This window comes from Erythrolamprus reginae, unplaced genomic scaffold (assembly GCF_031021105.1).
Source record: "Erythrolamprus reginae isolate rEryReg1 unplaced genomic scaffold, rEryReg1.hap1 H_75, whole genome shotgun sequence".
NCBI lineage: Eukaryota > Metazoa > Chordata > Lepidosauria > Squamata > Dipsadidae > Erythrolamprus > Erythrolamprus reginae.
Genome location: NW_027248534.1, coordinates 47,296 through 71,339, shown reverse-complemented (window position 1 = coordinate 71,339; position 24,044 = coordinate 47,296). Strand labels below are relative to the sequence as shown.

The window sequence follows — 24,044 nt, the reverse complement described above, 5'->3', positions numbered from 1 at the left end:
CCTGGTGATCACCTTGGTTTTCATCTCTAAGGTGAGATTAGAATTCATGGTCTCCTGGTGTCAAGCCTGGTGTCTTAACTTCTACTAGACCAAACTAGCTCTCTTTGTGAGAGATAAACCTCTCACAAAGGTTTATCTCACTTATCACTGTTTCCTCTGAGTGTGGAATTCTCTAAAGCCACTAGTAGCCATTTCTGTTTCCTTCCCGTGGCAGCTAAATCCAGCCAGCAGATTAATACCTTTAACTCTTTTGGAGGAGGCCAGGAGCAGATGATCTTCTGGGAGGATGTGGGTGATGATGCCAATCGCACGTTCTGCGTGGAATCTAGAAGATCAAAGACAAGCAAGAGGAAAACTTGAGCTCTTGGACCTTATCCTGGGACTTGGCTAGACCATCTGTGTGGCTTGGTGAAAAGCCACGACTTTTCCACTTGAAACAAAGAATACTGTATGTCCTGGTGATAGAAAAGGACCGTTGTACCTACCTGAATGGTCTTCTCGATGCACTTGGAAGGAGAGTCCAACGTGGCTAGTTTCACCCATCCCATTGGTAGAGACTGAGTTTAATTATCATAACAACTAAGCACCGCCCCCTTGCAGCCCCCATGAGCTCAGTTTTAAAAACTCAGTCCAAGTGTAGAGACTGTTGTTTTTTGCTTCTAATAAAGATAGAAACCTAGAAGTCTGACGGCAGAAAAAGACCTCCTGGTCCATCTAGTCTGCCCTTATACTATTTTCTGTATTTTATCTTAGGATGGATATATGTTTATCCCAGGCATGTTTAAATTCAGTTACTGTGGATTTATCTACCACGTCTGCTGGAAGTTTGTTCCAAGGATCTACTACACTTTCAGTAAAATAATATTTTCTCATGTTGCTTTTGATCTTTCCCCCAACTAACTTCAGATTGTGTCCCCTTGTTCTTGTGTTCACTTTCCTATTAAAAACACTTCCCTCCTGGACCTTATTTAACCCTTTCACATAGATTATATTTTAGAATAATGTACCTTTTTAATGTTTTCTTCTTTGATTTTCAGATTTCTGGAGATGTTCCAGAAGAGGTCTCTGCCCTCCGCGGGCACCACCCCCGTCATTTCTCCTCAGGGGCCTCTTCCCTCAGAGGGAGTAGCCCCGGAGAGGAGCGACCAGCCTGGGGTCCCTGGCCTCTGTGGCCAAACCCGGCTGCAAGCCGAAGGTGGGGGGGGTCCGCCCCTCCCCACTGGGAGTCTTGAGGGAATCCCTGGGATTCCCCAACATGGATCAAGCCGAGGAGTGCGTCTCAGCTGTTAGGCGACTGGAGAACTTTGCCGCCGCCGCCGCCACTAGCACCATGCCCAGCGAGGGGAAGAGCACGTCCCGGAGAATATGCGGCTATCACTCACTAGACCACTCTTTCTCAACCTTGGCCACTTTAAGATGGATGGACTTCAACTCCCAGAATTCCTCAAGGTGGCTGGGGAACTTTGGGAGTTGAAGTCTACCCAACTTAGACAAGTTGAAGCCCATCCAAAGTAGACAAAAGTTGAGAAACACTGCACTGTGTAACTTATGGAATCTTCTGGACTGGTACCCAGAAGCAAACTAGCAACCAATTCAGCACATGAAGCAGAAGTCTTATATGGATATCCGGAGGCATGCCCATCATTGCTTGCTGGAGCAATTGGAAGCTTCCGGATGGTCTTTAAGGGCTGCCCCATCTAGAGACATTGCAGTAGTCAAGCTACAATGCGACTGGGACATTAATTACTATCTGAAGAACTCCCTGATTTGCAGGAGTTGTTTATTGGCCAAGTGTGATTGGACACAGAAAAATATTGTCTTTGGTGCATATGCACTCAAAAAGATACATTTGTCAAGAATCAATTAAGAATCAATTAAAAAATTAGAAGAATTAAATAGAAAAGCTAAAAGGCAAGTTGAAGGGCAGGGGCCACAGCAAAAAAGGCTCTTCTCCTGGACCCTGCCAGCTGAAATTCTTTGGCTGATGGGATCTGAAGTAAGCCCTTCTGCTGGGCTATGAGATGGTTCTGGGATACCCTGGGCCCATGAGATAAAGTATTTTTAAGATTCACAGAGTTGTGAATCTTAACTCTGACCTCCAGATTGTATACACGTAATCCTGGATTTACAATCACAATTGAACCCAAAATTTCTGTTGCTATGTGTGAGATAAGTTAAATTAATCTGGTCCCATTTTACATCCAGATGTTAAGTTAATTACCGCAGCGTCAGGATTCTCCACGGACTCTGCTTGCCAGAAGAAAAGTCATAAACCGGGGCATAACCCACAGAACCAACCTTCCACTTAGCAACATATATATACCCTGTACTGAAGTGTGGTTGTAAGTCAAGGACTACCTGTACTTGTTTTAAAATGTGAATAGCCTGATTTTGTTCTATAGGGAGTCCTCAACTTAGGACCACAATTGGGAACCATGCCTGATTATTACGATCTTTTTGCCACGGTTGTTAAGCAAAGCGGTGCAGGGGCTAAATGAATCATCCAGATTCTCTCTTTGGTTTTCCTTGCCAGAAGCTGGCTGGGCTGGTCACAAAGGGAGGTGAAGTGCCCAGGAATCCCGCAACCGTTGAACTTCTCAACTTACAACAACAATTGAGCCCAATATTTCTTGTTAAGTGAAACATTTGTTAACAACAGACAATAGCATTTAGGCTTATATACTGCTTCGCAATGCTTTTACGGTCCTCTCTAAGGTAGGGGTCTCCAACCTTGGCAACTTTAAGCCTGGCAGACTTAAACTCGTAGAATTTCCCAGCCAGCAAAGCTTTAAGAGACCTCTGCTCTAAGTAGTTTACAGGGTCCACTGTCAGTGTTCCAATTAACATCTAAGTTTAAATCAGAGTCCAATGCAAAGACTTCCTCAAAGTTCCAATTTATTCTTAGGGTCATCTTGGCACGTCTCTGGGGAACCCCAAATCTGATTTTCCCAGGATTTCTACTTCCAGGTTACAGTTCATTCTCCTGTCCCACACGCACAGGTTCATCACATGGATCACTAATCTTCTTCCATCAGGTCCGTGCACGTCCGTCTTCTTCCACCCGCTGACAAAAGATAACCTTGAAACGCTAAAAGGATTTCGTTTTGTCTACCTCTAACTCCTCATGCAACCGCCCCTCCCAACTTCCTACCGCAAAAAACATTCCAAAAGAACGTAACATTGCATAATGGGGCAGGCCAAGACCTCCAAGCATTCTGGCTTCGGCCTGACATCAGCCCCTTGCCCCCAACAAGAGTCCTCATTTTACCCACCTCGGAGGATTGGAAGGTTGAGTCAACCTTGAGCCTGATGAGATTCAAACTTACTGGTGATGGGCAGAGTTAACCTCGGTGTGTAGTGCTAAGAGTGCAGTACTGCAAACTACTTCTGCTGACCACCGTCTGCCAGCAATTTGGCAGATCGAATCTCACCAGGCTCTAGGTTGACTCAGCTTTCCATCCTTCTGAGGTGGATAAAATGAGGACCCAGATTGCTGGGGGCAAGATGCTTACTCTCTGTAAACCGCTTAGAGAGGGCTGTAAAGCATTATCTGTCACACTGGATGAAATGAGTTCTGAAATTTACCATCAGAGCAAAACATACAATTTTCCAACTTCAGAATGGACTTTGAAATAAAGAACCAAATTGTTTGGGTCCTAAATGAATACAATACTCACAGTGCATTATCAAATTTTCCCGAACTGTATTGGTGAACATAAGAAGAGTATGCTAGGTCTTCATGAGCTGTAGCTACATGGATGTTTTTGCCGCCGAACACCGATTGTCTGATGTCCAAGGCTGTCTGAAATGATTTGTGCAAAAAAATATCTAAGCCAGTAACTCAATTTGCAGTCAAAATACTTTCTTTTTACATACCAAACTAGTTGCAAACAGAATCTTCTGCCCCTTATCCTAGGGTTGATTACATTCTTGTACAGCATGTTTTAACATCATAGGGACTTGTCCCAAGTGTGTTTTTTTCAAAAGGCAACTGGACCTTCGCTTCTCATCCAAGAAGCTTCTTCAGCTTCAACAGAACTGAGGAAGCTTCTTAGATGAGAGGCAAAATCACCTTGAGGCTCGACTACTGTAACGCTTTCTACATGGGGCTACCTTTGAAAAGTGTTCAGAAACTTCAGCTCGTGCAGAATGCAGCTGCGAGAGCAATCATGGGCTTTCCCAAATATGCCCATGTTACACCAACACTCCGCAGTCTGCATTGGTTGCCGATCAGCTTCCAGTCACAATTCAAACTGTTGGTTATCACCTATAAAGCCCTTCATGGCACCAGACCAGATTATCTCAGGGACCGTCTTCTGCCGCACGAATCCCAGCGACCGATTAGGTCCCACAGAGTGGGTCTTCTCCGGGTCCCGTCAACTAAACAATGCCGCTTGGCGGGACCAAGGGGAAGAGCCTTCTCAGTGGCGGCCCCGGCCCTCTGGAACCAATTCCCCCCCAAGATTAGAATTGCCCCCACCCTCCTTGCCTTTCGCAAGCTACTTAAAACCCACCTCTGCCGCCAGGCATGGGGGAATTAAGATTCCTTATCCCCCTAGGCCTTTACAATTGTATGTATGTTATGCTTGTATGTATGTTTGGTTTTTTATATTAAGGGTTTTTTTAATTCGCTTTTAGTATTGGATTATTACTGTATATTGTTTATGATTGCTGTTAGCCGCCCTGAGTTTTCGGAGAGGGGCGGCATATAAATCCAATAAAACTAAACTAAACTAAACTAAAATGTCTTCAAAGAAAAAAAACCCAAGAAAGTCCAGATGACTTCTGAAAAAGCAGTTTTGGGACAACTATGACTTGGATGACTGAGTATCTCCATAGACATAGCATGGATGCCATCGCCTTAACTAAGCATGTAAGACTGAAAAGAGGAAACTTGTTCCAAGTTTGGGATAAGACAGCTTTACTTGGAACATTCCAATGGAATTTGGCCAAGGTCAAGTATCACATCAAAGGGAACAAGTGAAGAGGTGACAGTATAACCCCCCTTACTCTTTTCTTTTCCATCCAAAGGGAGGTAGAATAATACTACCAACTGTATGTTTTATTTTATAATGTGGGGGCCTTGGTGCTCTCTGAGCATGGTGGTTTTCTTGCAGACGTTTCATTACCCAATCATCAGTCATCATTTTATATACAGGCATCATGGGATCACCATTTGCAACCATCCCAGCTAGTTTCCAACTAGCAAAGTAATGGTGGAAGCCAGATTTGCTTAATGACTGCATGATTCACTTAACAACCGCAGTGATTTATTTAACAACCGTCCCAAGAAAGATAAAATAGGGAAAAATTCACTTAACTGCCTCGTTTAGCAACAGAATTTTGGGGCTCTATTGTGGTTGTATGTCGAGGACTACCAATATATAATTTTTACCAGGGATGAAATGCAGCCGGTTTCTCTATTGGCTTGGAAGTGTACATGTCGTCATCACATTGAGGTTTACTACTACTCTAGATCTACTACTCTTTCAGTCAAATAATATTTTCTCACGTTGCTTTTTATCTTTCCCCCAACTAACTTCAGATTGTGTCCCCTTGCTCTTGTGTTCACTTTTCTATTAACTATTCCTATTCTATTCTACTAGTTTTTCTCATCATTCCTATCATCCTTTTCCTCCCACTTAGGACTGTATGACTGTAACTTGTTGCTTGTATCCTAAGATTTTTTATTAATATTGATTGTTTCTTCATTGCTTATTTGACCCCTATGACAATCATTGAGTGTTGTACCACATGATTCTTTGAGAGCATATGCAGCAAGACAAATTCCTTGTGTGTCCAATCACACTTGGCCAATAAAATTCTATTCTATTCTATTCTATTATGGAGAAGAAAGCATGGCATACAACAGTAACATATACTTACTGGCTTGCGATAAATTACAAAATCAAAACCGTACCTGATAAATGGCAACTGACTGGCATATGTTATCTACATTGAGTAAATAAAATCCATAGTCAAGTAGTGTGTCCGAATATTTAGGATGCTTGGCTCCAAAATGCTCCCTGAAAGATTAAAACAAAAGAACAAAAACACTCCAGGTTAAGAACATCACAAAATTTTCCCAAAAGGACCGAGCAGGTTGTAGCATTTGAAGAGACCTCTTACATACCGTGCTAAGTACACTGCATGTTTTATCAACTGCTCAGCTTTCTTAAATTCACGTTTCACAACGCAAGCCTAAAACAGAAGAAATTAAGAGATTAAGGCTCCATGGATATTCAAAGGGCTGTCTTGTCTGCTATCCCCCACACCTCAAGAGGTCCCAAAACACAACCTGTGATCTCAACTACAGAGTGTGTAGGCAGTCAATGTTTAGGTACACGTAGTCCTCGAGTTACAACAGTTTATTGTATATTGTTTATTGTTTGCCGCCCCGAGTCCTCGGAGATGGCCGGCATACAAATCCAATTAATAAATTTATTTATTTATTTATAGAAACATAGAAGACTGACAGCAGAAAAAGACCTCATGGTCCATCTAGTCTGCCCTTATACTATTTCCTGTATTTTATCTTACAATGGATATATGTTTATCCCAGGCATGTTTAAATTCAGTTACTGTGGATTTACCAACCACGTCTGCTGGAAGTTTGTTCCAAGGATCTACTACTCTTTCAGTAAAATAATATTTTCTCCTGTTGCCTTTGATCTTTCCCCCAACTAACTTCAGATTGTGTCCCCTTGTCCTTGTGTTCACTTTCCTATTAAAAACACTTCCCTCCTGGACCTTATTTAACCCTTTAACATATTTAAATGTTTCGATCATGTCCCCTCTTTTCCTTCTGTCCTCCAGACCAGTGTTTCCCAACCTTGGCAACTTGAAGAGATCTGGACTTCAACTCCCAGAATTCCCCAGCCAGCATTCGCTGGCTGGGGAATTCTGGGAGTTGAAGTCCAGATCTCTTCAAGTTGCCACGGTTGGGAAACACTGCTCCAGACTATACAGATAGAGTTCATGAAGTCTTTCCTGATACGTTTTATGCTTAAGACCTTCCACCATTCTTGTAGCCTGTCTTTGGACCCGTTCAATTTTGTCAGTATCTTTTTGTAGGTGAGGTCTCCAGAACTGAACACAGTATTCCAAATGTGGTCTCACCAGCGCTCTATATAAGGGGATCACAATCTCCTTATTTGACTTCTATGCCGCCCAATCCCGAATGACTCAGGGCAGTTCATTTATTGACTGCTCAAAGTGACAATGGCACTGGAAAAAAATGACTTATGAGCATTTTTCACACTTAGAAGCATCCCTATGGTCACATGATGAAAATTCAGAGGCTTTGGCAGCTGGTGTGAATTTATAACAGTTGCGGTGTTCCAAGGTCATGTGATCCCCTTTAGCGACCTACTGACAAACAAAGTCAATGGGGAAGCCAGATTCACCTAACAACTGTGTTACTAACTGTAAAAACTGCAGTGATTCACTTAACAACCATGGTAACAAAGGTCGTAAAAAGAGGCAAAACTCACTTAACAAATGTCTTTTTTAGCAAACATAAATTTTTGGGCTCAATTGTGGTCATAAGTTGAGGAGTACCTGTATTCGTCCCTCTGCCTTTAGGAACAGTTTTATTAATAATAATAATAATAATAATAATAATAATAATAATAATAATAAAATAATAATAATAAAATAATAATAATAATTAATAATAATAATAATAATAATAATAATAATAATAATAATAATTACAACCATTAGTTCCGTGACCGCTCGAACTGAAAATGGTGATGACAAATGTGACTTAGGACCATTTCCCCCACTTGCAAGACAGCTGCCATTACCCCAGTCACATGAACGAAACTTCACCCTCATCATAGAATCAAGATCACGTGAAGTGTTCATACCACTATATAAGGCCTTGGTAAGGCCACCCTGGGAATAAGGCATTCAGTTTTGCTCACCACAATGCAAAAAAAGATGTGGAGACTCTGGAAAGAGTGTAGAGAAGAGCCACAAAAAGGATTAGGGGACTGGAGGCTAAAATATGTGAAGAATGGTTGCAGGAACTGGGCATGGCTAGTTTAATGAAAAGAAGGACTAGGGGAGACATGATAGCAGTCTTTCAATATCACAGGGGTTGCCACAAAGAAGAGGGAGTCAGGTTATTCTCCCAAAGCACCTGAGGGTAGAACAAGAAGCAATGAGCCGGAGTGGTGCAGCAGGTAGAGTGCAGTACTACAGGCCACTAAAGCTGGCTGTAGATCTGTAGGTCAGCGGTTCAAATCTCATCACCGGCTCAAGGTTGGCTCAGCCTTCCATCCTTCCGAGGTGGGTAAAATGAGGACCCGGATTGTGGGGACAATATGCTGACTCTGTTAAAGAGTGCTATTGCTAACATGTTGAAAGCAGCCCTGAGTCTAAGGAAAAGGGCGACATTAAAAAATCGAATAAATAAATAAAATAAATTGTTCAACTTACCTTTGAGGCTTGCCGTAAAACATCCACAACTACTTTTACAGGCAAACCAACCGAGATCTCCTTCATTGCTTCTATACACCATTTGTAAGCCTGTGAGGTACACAACAAGAGTTTGGAAAAGTATTTGTTACTAAGGCCATAGAGATTTCAAAGAAACACACACTGGTCACATCCAACAATTTTACAACTATCTTCCATTAGAAACATAGAAACATAGAAGTCTGACGGCAGAAAAAGACCTCATGGTCCATCTAGTCTGCCCTTATACTATTTTCTGTATTTTATCTTAGGATGGATATATGTTTATCCCAGGCATGTTTAAATTCAGTTACTGTGGATTTATCTACCACATCTGCTGGAAGTTTGTTCCAAGGATCTACTACTCTTTCAGTAAAATAATATTTTCTCATGTTGCTTTTGATCTTTCCTCCAACTAACTTCAGATTGTGTCCCCTTGTTCTTGTGTTCACTTTCCTATTAAAAACACTTCCCTCCTGGACCTTATTTAACCCTTTAATATATTTAAATGTTTCAATCATGTCCCCCCTTTTCCTTCTGTCCTCCAGACTATACAGATTGAGTTCATTAAGTCTTTCCTGATACGTTTTATGCTTAAGACCTTCCACCATTCTTGTAGCCCGTCTTTGGACCCGTTCAATTTTGTCAATATCTTTTTGTAGGTGAGGTCTCCAGAATTGAACATTAACTGGGACCTCTGGGGAAGGCAAACGTCAATGCCCATAATCCCCAATCAACACAACCAAGGCTGCCTTATTGTCAAGCACAAAACCCAAGAGTGCCTGGAAGCTACCAGATCTGGACACAGTGATGAAAGTCTCAGATTTTGGGGGGAATCGTTCTGAATGCAGAAGCTGTTTTCAGGAATACACTAATTTTAATTACTGATTTGGTTTGTTTTTCACACATCTCATCTCAAGGTGATTCTTTTTGATGATGTTTGATGGACTTGATGGATGTTTGAATCGTTTGTTTGGGGGGGGGAGGGGAAGGACAACTTAAACTTGGGGAATGTTACTGGAAAGAAGTGGAAGCTGTAGACAGAAGGTTGTGAATACTAGTCCTGTCTCAAGCATGAAAGTCAGCTGGGTGACATTGAGCGAATCACCAGGAGACGATGAGTTCTATTCCCACATCGGGCAGGAAAACCGGCTGGGTGACTTTGGGCCTGTCACTCTCTCTCAGCTAAAGCCACATCACAGAGTTGTTTTGTGGGGAAATAGAAGGAGGATGCATATTTTGAGAGACTTGCAAAATAATAAAGCAGGGATAGAAATGTAAACAAACAAAAACTAATAAAGAAGAATATTGTAGCTCAGGATTGACATGCGAGGTCCGTGGGGCTCCCTGAACTTGGTTGGTTCCTTGCAGACGTTTCATTACCCAAACTAGGTAACGTCATCAGTGCTAGTGATGTTACCTGACATATCAGCACTGATGACATTACCTAGTTTGGGTAATGAAACGTCTGCAAGAAAATAAAGAAGCTCAGAAAGCACCAAGGACCCCCCAAATAAATAAATACGTTCAACCTCGTCCCACACTTCTTTCATACATGTCCATTTGGGCATTCAAACTTTGAGCCTTGAGGTACTACTGTTTTAAGTGTTGCAGGACCGACCACTGAATCAAGACACACCAGAGGCTTAGACCATCTATTGTCGACCTCACCCCATTCCTGTAACGCTGTAACTCTCTCTACATGGGGCTACCTTTGAAAAGTGTTCAGAAACTCCAGATCATGTAGAATGCAGCTGCGAGAGCAATCATGGGAGCAATCATTTAAATATATTAAAGGGTTAAATAAGGTCCAGGAGGGAAGTGTTTTTAATAGGAAAGTGAACACAAGAACAAGGGGACACAATCTGAAGTTAGTTGGGGGAAAGATCAAAAGCAACATGAGAAGAACCGTTGAAACTTACCTGAACGGTCTTCTCGATGCACTGCGAGGAGAGTCCAACATGGGTGATACTTCAGCCTGATTGGTTAGGGACTGAGTTAAATTATAATATTAATTGGCTCCGCCCTGTAGCCACCCCCTTATAGCTCAGTCAATAAAAACGAAGGAGTAGTGCAAATAACACAATTTTATTAACTCAACTCAACAGATGTCCTCCAAAGGTGCCTGAGAGGACCATGCTGCCGAAGTAGCCGCACTCCTTGTGGAGTGAGCTGTAATGCCCTCAGGAACTGGTCTGGACCGTGAAGTATATGCTGTAGTAATACATGACGTCACCCATCTACTAATCGACGTAGGAGACACCTTAGTACCCCTTGAAGTTGTCGCGAAGGATACAAATAAGGCCTCCGTGTTACGGAAACTGGCAGTCCGGCGTACATAAATTTTAAGCGCCCGGTGGACATCTAACTTGTGCCAGCGCAACTCTAGTGGATGGGTACCCCCGGTACAGAAGTCTGGCAACACAATATCCGTTGATCTGTGGAAGAAGGTGTTGACCTTGGGCAGGAACGTCGGGTCAGGTCTTAGAACTACACGATTCCGGTGAAACAGACAAAGGTCGGGCCTTACCGAGAGAGCCGCAAGCTCAGACACCCTCCTGGCTGATGTGATGGCCACCAGGAAGGCGGTTTTGAAGGATAGAAGACGTAAGGAAACGGTGCGTAGAGGCTCAAAGGGAGGTGCCGTCAGGGAATCCAACACAAAGGAAAGGTCCCATGACGGAAACCTGTGTACCGTCCGAGGCCGCAGGTTAGCCGCTCCCTTGAGAAAATCTCTCACCCACGGGTGATGACCAATTGGTCCTCCCTCTGTCATCTTGACGACGGTGGAGATAGCTGCCACGTGTCGGCGCAGGGTGTTGGGGGCGAGACCCCTGTCTAGTCCAGTTTGTAGAAAGGACAGAACATGTTCCACCGATGCCAATTTGGGGTCAAGTCCAGAAGCAAGGCAGAATTTATGAAAGGCCGACCAGGTGGATTGATAAATCCTTGTCGTTGAAGGCCTACGTGCCGCTTGTATAGTTGAAATGACCGCTTGAGGGAGCGCAGCTGACCTTAATCTGTCCCCCTCAAGCGCCAGGCGGCAAGCTGCCACCATTGGGGGTCTGGATGATAGACCGATCCCTGGGACAGTGAGACAAGGTTGATCGGAAGACGCCATGGCGGTGCGATTGACAGGTCCATCAAGTCCGCAAACCATGGGCGGCGCGGCCAATAAGGGGCGATGAATATTACCTCGGCCCTCTCTGCAATCATCTTGGCCACTGCTCGGTGAATGAGGCATATCGGAGGGAACGCATACAATAGGCCCTCCGGCCAGGGACTCCTGAGGGCGTTGATCTGCTCTGCTTTCGGACAAGGGAAACGAGAGAAAAAGCGAGGCAGATGTGTGTTTTCTGCCGTGGCAAATAAGTCCACCCGCGGAGTCCCATACCTCCTTGTCACCTCCCGAAATGCGTGATCCCCCAAACGCCACTCGGCTGGTTGAAGAGTGGACCGGCTGAGCCAATCCGCCTGGACGTTGTCCACCCCGGAGATGTGTTCCGCTCTGACAGAAAGCAGGTGTGTCTCCGCCCACGCGAACAGCGTATTTGTCTCTCGCATCAGTCTGGCGGACCTCGTCCCTCCCTGATGATTCAAGTGGGAGCGAGTCGCCACGTTGTCGGTGAGAATTAACACGTGAGAGTCCTGACACTCCTCGAAGAATGCTTGAAGAGCCAGAAAGACTGCCCTCAGTTCCAGCAAATTGATATGGTTGTCTGTCAAGTCTGTCAATGTCCACAATCCTTGAGCCACTTGAGTCTCTGAGTGAGCCCCCCAGCCTCTGAGGCTCGCGTCCGTGGTGATAACCACCTCCCTCTGCTTTAGGAAGGGGGAGCCTCGAAGAAGCGCGGATGAGCGCCACCATGGGAGTGACTTCTTGACGCTCCCTGGGATCGATACCAGACGCTGTGAGTGGCTCGCTCGACTCCGTTGGTATGGGAGGAGGAACCACTGCAGGGGTCTGGTGTGGAATCTGGCCCAAGGGACTATGTCTATGCATGAGACGAATGACCCTAATATCTGAGACAGTAGAGCCAAGGTCACACGCTGTCGATGGCAAAGAAACGTTACCATGTCCCGAATCTTCATCTGGCGTTCCTCTGAAAGGAATACCTCGCCCAGGTGGGAGTCTATCACTGCTCCCAGATGTTGAAGACGGGTCGTGGGGCTGAGATGACTTTTTGGAAAGTTGACAGTAAACCCGTGATCTTCCAAGGTCTGAATTGTCAACTGCAGGTCCGCTCGAGCTCTCTCTGGAGTCCTGGACAGAATAATAATATCGTCCAGGTAGGCCATGAGGCGCACCGAACTGGATCTTAGAGAAGCTGTCAGGATGTCCAGAAGTTTCGTGAACGTCCTGGGCGCCGATGACAACCCGAACGGCATCGCCCGGTACTGGTAATGGCGCTCGTTGACACAGAACCTGAGGAACTGTCGATGTGCCGTGTGTACAGGTATATGCAGGTAGGCCTCCTTCAGGTCTATTGAGGTCATGAAGTCTCCCCTCCTGATGCAAGAAAGTATCGTACGGAGTGAGTGCATCTTGAACCTTACATACCTTATGTACACATTGAGCTGCCTCAGGTTTAGAATAAGCCTGCACCCCCCTGAAGTCTTGGGTACCACGAATACTACCGAGTAGTAGCCCTGTCCCCTCTGTTCCAAGGGAACCGGCTCTATGGCCCCGATGTCTTCCAGGTGCAAGATCTCTTGGTGAAGAAGAAGTCTCTTGTGGGGGCATGTGATCCAAGGGCATTGAACAAAACGTTGGCGGGGCAAACAGAGGAAATTGAGCCGGAGGCCTTGGCGAACGGTGCTGATGGCCCAAGGGTCCGTGGTGGAGCCTTCCCAAATGGATGAGAATGCCTGAAGGCGGCCCCCGATTTGAACCTCGGTAATGCAGTCACTTTTGGCTGCGGAACCCTTTCTGGCCTGCATTCCCAAAGGGCTTTTTGGTTTGCTGATACTGCCGCCCTCTGTAACTGTAGCCCCCTCTGTTGCCCCTGAACGAGCTCTGATGGAAACCCGTTGAGTACGGTCTTGGATTAGATGTGCCCGCCGTAGCAGGCTCTTGACGAAAGGGCTGACGGCGGTAAAACGGAGTATGGCGACGATCCGCTCGCTTGGTAGACTTAGGCAGGACCTTCTTCTTGTCCTTATCCTCTATAAGGACTTTATCCAAGGTCTGACCAAAGAGCTCTGCCCCATGGTAAGGAGCAGAAGCAAGCCGCCACTTAGATTTTGTGTCTGCTTGCCAAGAACGCAACCAGAGCAACCTATTGGAGGACAGTGTGGCTGCCATCGCTCGGGAAGCAAACTTAGTTGCGGTCAAGGTAGCGTCAGCCGAGAACTCCGAAGCCAAAAGAAGCTTGCCTATGTCCTGTCGTAGGCGTCCTTCCTCCGGCCCTACCCTGGCCTGCATCTCCTGCAACCAGAGAATGCAAGCCCTATTGAAGAACGAGGCGGACAGCGACGCTCTTAAGGCCCACGAAGCCATCAGATGGGTCTTTCTTATTAATGTCTCGGCTCTCTTGTCGTCCGGCTTGAGGCCTTCTGCGAGTTCAGATGGAACTAACGCGCTGGAGACTAAGCTAGCCACCGGCTGGTCAATGGTCGGAAAGGCTAGCACGTCCTCAATGGCCGGGTCGAAAGTGTACATCTTCCTGTCCAACATTGATGGACCCTGAGCAGCCGCCGGTTGTTGCCACGGTCTCTTGATATTGTCCAAGAATATCTGTGATGACGGTATGTGGCATGATTCCGTCTGAGGTTCCGTAAATAGGCGCACTGCAGGTTGTGTGCCGGTTGTTGCCTCGGTTGGTTTTGATGCTGCGGATAAGGCGGCCACTTGTTTCGCTTTTCGCAATAGAACGTCGAATAAGGCCGGCTTGAAAAGCATTGCTGAGGCAGGTTGGTCAGGAGGAGGGCCCTCATCCTCCGACAGCTCACACTCATGGTCAGACTCCCCTTCCTCCTCATCCATCTCAGCATCCAGGGGGAAGTCAGGAGCCTGTGGAGCTGACCAGAGATCCCTTCTGGGCGGCCTTGCTTGCTGCAACACAGGTTTCTGGGGCCCCACGGCCATGCCCTGAGTATAAGCACAAGCTAGCATCTCCTGCAGGGCTGGAGGCATAGATTGCCATGTTTCATTTACCCTGAGCCCCGCAGCCGATGGGGTAAAGGTTGCAGATGGCAAGGTAGCAGCATATGCCGGTTGTTGGTAGCCTCCTGCTCCCCAAGGATTTGGCTGAGGCAGCAGGAACTCCTGCCTATTGACAGTTTCGGTAGGCAGGCTGGTAGTCTGTCTGCTCGGGGACAGCTCAATGCTGTGGACTGATGCTGCAAAACCCCTCTGAATGCCCGGGGAACAACCAGGTAGCCAATGCTGCAATTGTGGCATAGTTGGGGTTGTGGTTGGGGGAGGAGGTGAAGGAACCAGCGAGGCCTGCCTCTGGGCGGCCTCCAGCTGCACCTCTAGTGCCCGAATCTTCCTCTCTGCCTCCTTCAATGATGAGGAGGAGGCCTTAGCTTTGGCTTTGGAGGAGGTAGACTTCGTGCTCGCCTTTGGAGCTTCCTCCCTCCCAGACATGACCTCAGCCGGGGCACTGACAGCTTGCTCAGCCATTACAGAAAAAATTCACTCACGTTGTAATGAGAATTTGTGTCTCACAGTCACAGCTAGTACGCAGCTAACGATCTCGCTCTCCTCAGACACACAAAATGGCGCTGCCCTATAGCAAAGAGGGCGTTTCTTGGCTAGCCAGGCCAGTTCCGGTAGCCCAAAATGGCGGGCGCTGTCATTATGGCGGGAACTTTTATTCCCTGGCGGTTGAAACCTACACGCCAAATAGACCGGGACCTGTGCCTTTCTGCCTCCTTGGCCATCTTCCCCCCTGCTAGCCTGCCAGAAGCTTGCGGCGAATCGAGGCTTCCGCGCTCCGTGCGAGCGCTTATCAGGCGAGCCGATCTCCCCAAATCAGCTGTGAGTCGGCCGTTTGAAGCGGCGCCGCCGAAATCGGCGATTCTGCGGCGGCAGGCAGGGAAACCTCTCCGCAGCTCTTTGAGCGAATGCAAGCAGCCCGGTGAGCTCAGAAATGAGTAAGGGAGGGGGGGGGATTGCCGCTGAGGCATAAGTACCTTCGCCCCTCCGAGCTCTCTGAGGCATGGCCCCGGAGGCCAGGGGCCCCAGGGTTACAAACGGCTTGAAATCCACCCAAGGCAAAAGGAGGGGTCTGGCCACGGAGGTCAGGGACCCAGCCAAGGGGAAGCCGTTCCTCTGAGCTGCTCCCACGGGGGGAACGAGCTCTGAGGAGGTAAATAGTTGCAGGGTGTACCCTCGGGGGGTAGGCCCCTGACTGCTCCAATCCATTCTTGTCTCTGTAAAGAGAGAAAAAAGAGGGAAAAAGGAGAAAAACATTAATTCAAATATTTATTAATACATTCAACACTCGAAATTTTCACAATCTTATTAAACTACTAAAAACTGAAAGAGAAGGAAAAACTCAAGTCCCTATCACTACGACTGAGTTTTTTTAACTGAGCTATAAGGGGGTGGCTACAGGGCGGAGCCAATTAATATTATAATTTAACTCAGTCCCTAACCAATCAGGCTGAAGTATCACCCATGTTGGACTCTCCGCAGCAGTGCATTGGAGAAAATATTATTTTACTGAAAGAGTAGTAGATCCTTGGAACAAACTTCCAGCAGACGTGGTAGATAAATCCACAGTAACTGAATTTAAACATGCCTGGGATAAACATATATCCATCCTAAGATAAAATACAGAAAATAGTATAAGGGCAGACTAGATGGACCATGAGGTCTTTTTCTGCCGTCAGACTTCTATGTTTCTATGTTTCCCTAAGTATGCCCATGTTACACCAACACTCCGCAGTCTGCATTGGCTGCCGATCAATTTCCGGTCACAATTCAAAGTGTTGGTTATGACCTGTAAAGCCCTTCATGGCACCGGACCAGAATACCTCCGGGACCGCCTTCTGCCGCACGAATCCCAGCGACCAGCTAATTCCCACAGAGTTGGCCTTCTCCGGGTCCCGTCAACTAAACAATGTCGTCTGGCGGCACCCAGGGGAAGAGCCTTCTCTGTGGCGGCCCCGACCCTCTGGAACAGGGGTCCCCAAACTTTTTACACAGGGGGCCACTTCACTGTCCCTCGGACTGTTGGAGGGCCGGACTATTAAAAAAATGTGTGAACAAATCCCTATGCACACTGCACATACATTATTTAAAGTAAAAAACAAAATGGGAACAAATACAATATTTAATATTTATTCTTCCTCTCTCTCTCTCCTTCTGTCTTTCTAGTTCTCTCTCTTTCTTTCTGTCCTCTCTCTCTCTTTCTTTCTCTCTCTTCTCTATTTCTCTCACTCACTCTCTTTGTATCTCTCCCTCTTTCTCTCTCCCTCTCTCTGTCTCCTCCTTTCTCTCTCTCTCCCTTTCTATCTCTCCTCTTCCTTTCTCTCTCCCTCTCTATCTTTCCCTCTTTCTCTCCCCCCTCTCTCTTTCTTTCTCTTCTCTTTCTCTCACTCACTCTCTTTCTCTCTCCCTCTTTCTCTCTACCTTTCTCTCTTTCTCTCTCTCCCTTTCTCTGTCCCTCTTTCTTTCTCTCTGTCCCTCTCTTTCTTTTTCTCTGTCCCTCTCTTTCTTTTTCTCTGTCCCTCTTTCTTTTTCTCTGACCCTCTCTATCTTTCTCTCTGTCCCTCTTTCTTTCTCTCTGTCCCTCTCTTTCTTTCTCTGTCTCTTTCTTTCTCTCTGTCCCTCTCTTTCTTTCTCTCTGTCCCTCTTTCTTTCTCTCTGTCCCTCTTTCTTTCTCTCTGTCCCTCTCTTTCTTTCTCTCTCTTATCTCTGTGTGGGGGGGAGGCGGCTGCTTGAAAACCCCTGACTTCCATCGCCTCCCCCCCACGGAACAAGGCGAGCACACCTCGCCGCTGACACAGGCGGCGGGGACTGCCCTGTCCCCCTGTCCCCCTGCGCAAAACTACGCAGCCCCAGATCGCTCGCTTCTCCAGCCAGCAAAGCCGACTGCCCGGCTTTGCTGGCTGATGCAGGAAAGGAAAGCGTCACATTTAAAAAGCACGCCACTTTCTGGGACTCCGGTGCCGTGGTGGCCTTCAAGCGCGGCCCTTCGCGGCGCCCCACCACCCCTTCCTGCAGGAAGAGATCGGGCACTTTACCGGGAGGTGGAGGCGGCGTGGGGCCGGACGCTGGGTGCCGGGGAGGGCGAAGGAGTGGACGCGCCTCTCAGCTGCAGAGCCGAACGGGGGCAGAGATCAGCAGCGGAGTCCGGCGCTGGGGGCCTGGGGCCATGCGGGACCGCTCATCAAGGCTTGCCGGTCCACGCGCGCCTGGATGAGCGGTCCCGCATGGCCCCAGCGCCGGACTCCGCTGCTGATCTCTGCCCCCGTTCGGCTCTGCAGCTGAGAGGCGCGTCCACTCCTTCGCCCTCCCCGGCACCCAGCGTCCGGCCCCACGCCGCCTCCACCTCCCGGTAAAGTGCCCGATCTCTTCCTGCAGGAAGGGGTGGTGGGGCGCCGCGAAGGGCCGCGCTTGAAGGCCACCACGGCGCCGGAGTCCCAGAAAGTGGCGTGCTTTTAAAATGTGACGCTTTCCTTTCCTGCATCAGCCAGCAAAGCCGGGCAGTCGGCTTTGCTGCCTGGAGAAGTGAGCGATCTGGGGCTGCGTAGTTTTGCGCAGGGGGGATAGGGGGACAGGGCAGTCCCCGCCGCCTGTGTCAGCGGCGAGGTGTGCTCGCCTTGTGCCGTGGGGGGGAGGCGATGGAGGTCAGGGGTTTTCAAGCAGCCGCCTCCCCCACACACACAAACTTAGCCATGGTGCACTTAGCTGTGACTTTCAGTGGACAGTTTTTCAATTGCCAATCGCCTTTTCATGAGTTTCACGTCCACTCACCACGGAGGAGGAGGGGAGGAGGTGGAGAGGCAAGGGGGCGGGGAGGAAAGCGGGCCTGCAATTGGCCAATTTCTTTCTCGTCTTTAGGGAGAGGAACTGTTGCTGCTCTGCCATAGGGCAGCAACAGTTTCTCTCCCTAAAGGCGACAAAGGAAGGGGCCAATGCAGGCCCGCTTTCCTCCCCGCCCCCTTGCCTCTCCACCTTCTCCTCGCTGAGCAGCCGACCGCGGTGAGTTGACAGGAGATTCGGGAGCTTATTTTATCGACCAGTAAAATCTCGTGAGCTGCCGCGGGCCGGTTAAAAGACCTCGTTGGGCCGCATCCGGCATGCGGGCCGTAGTTTGGGGACCGCTGCTCTGGAACCAGCTCCCCCCAGAGATCAGAATTGCCCCCACCCTCCTCGCCTTTCATAAGCTCCTTAAAACCCACCTCTGTCGTCAGGCATGGGGGAATTGAGATATTCCCTTCCCCCTAGGCTTATACAATTTATGCATGGTATGTTTGTGTGTATGTTCGGTTTTTAAAAAAGGGTCTTTTAATTATTTTAAATATTAGATTTGTTACATGTTGTTTCATTATTGTTGTTAGCCGCCCCGAGTCTACGGAGAGGGGCGGCCTAGAAATCTAATAAATAAATAAAATAAATAAATAAATTCCTAAGAGGTGTGCAAAAGTGCACCATTATGCCTACTGCCTCTGTTTTACTGTCCTATTGACCTCATTTATCTGTAATTGCTTTGCTTATCTGTACGTTTACAGTATACCTATACCTGCTATCTTGTACATATTTGACAAAGAAACAAGCAAACAAACAAGCAAGCTAACAAACAAACAATTATATAAATAGAGGTTCGGTGCTGAAATCAAAGGAAAAGAGTTTTAAGAGCCGGGGTGGTGCAGCAGGTAGAATGCTGTACTGCAGGCCACTGAAGCTGACTGTAGATCTGTAGGTCAGCGGTTCAAATCTCATCACCGGCTCAAGGTTGACTCAGCCTTCCGTCCTTCCGAGGTGGGTCAAATGAGGACCCGGATTGTGGGGGCAATATGCTGGCTCTGTTAAAAAGTGCTATTGCTAACATGTTGTAAGCCGCCCTGAGTCTAAGGAGAAGGGCGGCATAAAAATCGAATAAATAAAATAAATAAATAAATAAATAAAGGCTGGCTGAGGCCAAGGAATAATGGCTAAGGCCGTGATAGCGGACCTGTGGCATATGTGCCACAGCTGACATAGAAACATAGAAGACTGACGGCAGAAAAGGACCTCATGGTCCATCTAGTCTGCCCTTATACTATTTTCTGTATTTTATCTTACAATGGATATATGTTTATCCCAGGCATGTTTAAATTCAGTTACTGTGGATTTACCAACCATGTCTGCTGGAAATTTGTTCCAAGGATATACTACTCTTTCAGTAAAACAATATTTTCTCACGTTGCCTTTGATCTTTCCCCCAACTAACTTCAGATTGTGTCCCCTTGTTCTTGTGTTCACTTTCCTATTAAAAACACTTCCCTCCTGAACCTTATTTAACCCTTTGACATATTTAAATGTTTCGATCGTGTCCCCCCTTTTCCTTCTGTCCTCCAGACATGCAGAGCCCACTCTGTGGGCACACACGCAGTTGCCAGCTGCTCTTCTGGTTTCCAGTGTGCATTTCAGCTGGTCTTTGTGAGTGCCTGAGTAAAGGAAAAAGGCCGGAAAACGACCAAAACCCAGATCATTTTTTCAGGCTGTTTCTGGGCCTTTTTTAGGCTGGAAACACTGGCCAAAAAACCCCATACATGCATGCGCTGACCAGCTGGTCTTCAGGTTTCCGGTGGTCTGGTGCACAGACATGAACGCACGTTCCAGTTTGGGCGCTCGGTACTGAAAAGTTTCGCCATCACTGGGCTAAGGTGTGGAAAGGAGACCTCAACAGCCAGACCTCAATAGCTGGAAACTGAAGTGCCAGTTCCTGCCAATCCGGCCTTACTAGGGCCAAGACAAACTCAGTGTTCTTGCAGATCTCAACATTTACACCTGGGAAGGAGGCTAACTTTACCCAAGCACTGTTTGCATCACATGAGAATCTTGCTGCAAAATCATCGGAGCACTTTCTGTTGTGGTTAGCTCTGGCCCAGCTCCTGTCCCAAGGACTGTGGATGTGGGGGAGACACCCACATGCTGCAGGCCTGGTTTGCCCCCGGTGGAATCTGCTGATGAAGGCTTCTCTGACCAAGAAGACATGAGTGACAGGGAGGAGGAGAGAGTGGCAGACAGCTCAGAAGGAGATCAATTATCTAGCTCCTCCTTGGATTCAGAACAAGAGTTAATGATACAGCCACGCATGCGGAGAGCGATGCATAGGCAACAACAACTGAGAGATTATTATCAAAGAAAATGAGGCCACCTGTGGTTGGGTGGGGCTGTGGTCATTAGTGAGGCTGCTATAAAGAGCAGCCTGTGGATTTGGCCCTTGTGGAGGATGATCTGATTGTTGTGTTTCGTGACTGCTTTACTGACTTCGACTTTTTGTGTGCTGATTTTTCCCCGCTTTGAAACTAAACCAGAGCAAAGTGTGTTTCACTTTGTGAAAGAATGACTTTGAATTGCCTCACAGCTGCAAGCTAAGTATCACAGAACTGATAAGGGACTTGTACAAATTACCAGTTTGTTTGGAGACGAGTGCTCTTTGCTATACCAAAAGAGGGCTTGGTTTAAGTGAATTTTCATTATAAAGAACATTGTTTTGAATTTTCAAACGTGTGTGTGTCTGAAATTTGTACCTGTAAATTTTTGGGAGGATTCTACCAGAGAGCCCGACAGAACAATTTTCTATCTGTCTGTGGCTGCGCTGTTGGCTCGGTTAATTCAAAGCAAAACTCTCGCTTGGAGAGAAAGCATCTGCCTGTTTTTCAGACTCACCTCATCGTAATGACTCTTGGCAAAGAGGAGAGCGCACAGCTCTCCGTAGAGGGCAGCTTTGTTGGCTTGCTGGCCGTGCTCAGCTAGTTTTTCCATATAGGATTGTGCTAATTTGAAGGTTTCTTCTCCCAAGTGATATTTACAGTTGCCATTCCGGACATGCAATAACCTAGGGAAGAGATCCAGGAAATTGTTTTAGGACCCAGAACTTCTCATACAAGACTACAGAGGATCCTCAACGTACAACAGTTCATTTAGTGACCAATCAAAGTTACAACGGCACTGAAAAATGTGACTTACACCATTTTTCACACTTACCACCTTTACAGCATACCTACAGTCATGTGATCAAAATTGAGATGCTACAAACTGACTTGTATTTATGGTGGCTGCAGTGTCCTGGGGTCATGTGATCTCCTTTTGAACATCTCCTGACAAGCAAAGTCAATGGGGAATCCAGATTTACTTAATGATGAGGTTATTAGAGCCAGGGTAGCACAGTGGTTAGCAGGTAGCACTGCAGGCTCCTTCAGCTAACTGCTAGCTGTAGTTTAATAGTTCCAATCTCACCCTTACTCAAGGTTGACTCAGCCTTCCATCCTTCCAAAATGAGTAAAATGAGGACCCAGATTGTTGGCGGCAATATGCTGATTCTGTAAACCGCTTAGAAAGGGTTGCAAAAGCACTATGAAGCAATATATACAGTGGTACCTCGGTTCTCGACCACAATCCATTCCAGAAGTGTGGTCGAGAACCGAATTAATTTATCCCATAGGAAATAATGGAAATGGATTTAATTGGTTCCCAGCCTATTGACTTGCTGGGAACCAATTAAATCTACAGTATTTCCTCTATTTCCTATGGGATAAAGATCTGAGGGGACGGGGTGAGAGGGAATGGGAGTCGGGATCTGACACACCCCTCCTGGCCACCCTCTTAACAGCCTCCCAGTCTCTACCTTGTAACTGCTCCAAGCTGCAGGAAGGGTAGGGCTGGCTGCAATACCGGCAGCTTCGGGAGGCTCCTTTCCTCAGCGGTTCCGTTCGTTACCTCCAGGCAGCTGCACCAACTTTTTCTTTCCCGGCGGCGGCGGCTCCGGCGGCTTCCCTTCAAGGAGCAGCAGCAGCGTCAGGAACATCACGTGATGTTAAGAGGGTGGCCAGGAGGGGCGTGTCAGATCCCGACTCCCATTCCCTCTCACCCTGTCCCCTCAGATCTTACATTCCGGATAGTAAACAAAATTTTCTGTTCAGTATCCGAATTTTTGTTTGGATACCGAAGCAAATTTTTGCAGAAAATTTTGTTCGGTATCCGAAATGTATGAAAACCAAGGCGTTCGAGAACCAAGGTACCACTGTAAGTTTAAAATGCACTTGCTATGCTATCAGTTTCACAAATGCAATGATTCACTTAACAACGGTGGCAAGAAAAGTCGTAAAATGGAGCAAAACTCACTTAACAAATTTCTCACTTAGCAACATAAATTTTGGCCTCAACTGTGATTGTAAATTGAGGACTGCCTTTACACACAGTCCTCGACTTACAACAATTGAACCCAACATTTTTCTTGCTAAGCGAGACAGTTGAGTTTTGACCCGTTTTTACAACAGTTCTTGCTACAGTTAAGTAAATGACTGTAGTAGTGTTAAGTTACTAACAGTTATTAAGTGAATCTGGCTTCCCGGTTGATTCTGCTTGCAAAAAGGCTGCAAAAGGTGATCACACACATGACCCCCGGGACACTGCAACAGTCATAAATATGAACCAATCACTAAATATCTGAATTTTAATTATGTGACGGTGAAGATGCTACATGGCCGTTAAGTGTGAAAAACAGCCATAAGTCACTCTTTTCAGTGCTGATGTTAACTTCATATGGTCAGTAAACAAATGGTTGCACGTTCAGGATTCCCTGTACTGAAATGGCACAATTATTAAGGAATCAGGAATATTCTCACGCTTGCCTTAAAATAGTAAGCAATAAAAATATGTCAGTTAACCCACAAGCAGTAAGACACAGAAACCTTTCATCCCCAGTAGCTCAGTTCTAATAAACCATGGCTTACCAGACTAATTGCATTTATTGCCCCTCTACATTTTAGTATACAGCAATGCAAAACATATGGAACGGGCCAAGCTGGAGACGTTCATTCCATCTTAAGTGGAAAACTTATGGTTTAAGAGTTAACTAGGAATCAAGACACTGTATAACTTTCTGGGTTCTGATGAAATTACACCACCATTAAGGAATTTAAGATATTATGATCAGAGATTATGAAAACAATTTTCATACTCCACCTAACAAGTGACTTTCTTGCTTTTATATATTTTTTATTCTCCAGATATGAGAGTTCCCATAATCTTGTAACTAGCAGGTTTTACTGCACTGAAGTATTTATTTCCAAACCAGGCCAACTTATCTCTAAATAAGAAGTGGTATTTTAATATTATAAAGCCATGCTTTCGATATACTTTCTGGAGGAGTATAGCTGGTTCCGCTGTAAGCCCCTTCAAGAATTGTTTGAAATTCAGTGGCCTCAGAATAGAGTAGAGTAGGGTAGAGTAGGGCAAGGTAGAGCAGAGCAATGATGGGGAACCTTTTTTGGTTCATGTGTCAAAAGGGTGGGTGTGTGTGTGCGTGTGTGTGGTAGCATGTGTGAATGTGCCCACAACACTCCCCCCCCATGCATGTGCACCCCTCCTGCACATACATCAGGCCTTACTGAATAACCTTGTCAACTTTAAT

At 46.7% G+C, this 24,044-nt stretch overlaps 1 protein-coding gene across 1 annotated transcript in view; it reads right to left on the bottom strand.

The window, feature by feature from the left end:
- The window catches only part of LOC139155874 (amyloid protein-binding protein 2), a 69,074-nt gene that overhangs the window by 5,634 nt on the left and 39,396 nt on the right, over positions 1-24,044 (bottom strand). Inside the window, exons 5-10 of the mRNA XM_070731215.1 lie at positions 21,299-21,467; positions 8,446-8,535; positions 6,134-6,201; positions 5,921-6,026; positions 3,678-3,802; positions 240-325 (exon numbers count right to left, since the gene is read on the bottom strand). Coding sequence (XP_070587316.1) covers positions 240-325; positions 3,678-3,802; positions 5,921-6,026; positions 6,134-6,201; positions 8,446-8,535; positions 21,299-21,467 — 644 coding nt within the window. The remainder of the gene's footprint in view (positions 1-239; positions 326-3,677; positions 3,803-5,920; positions 6,027-6,133; positions 6,202-8,445; positions 8,536-21,298; positions 21,468-24,044) is intronic.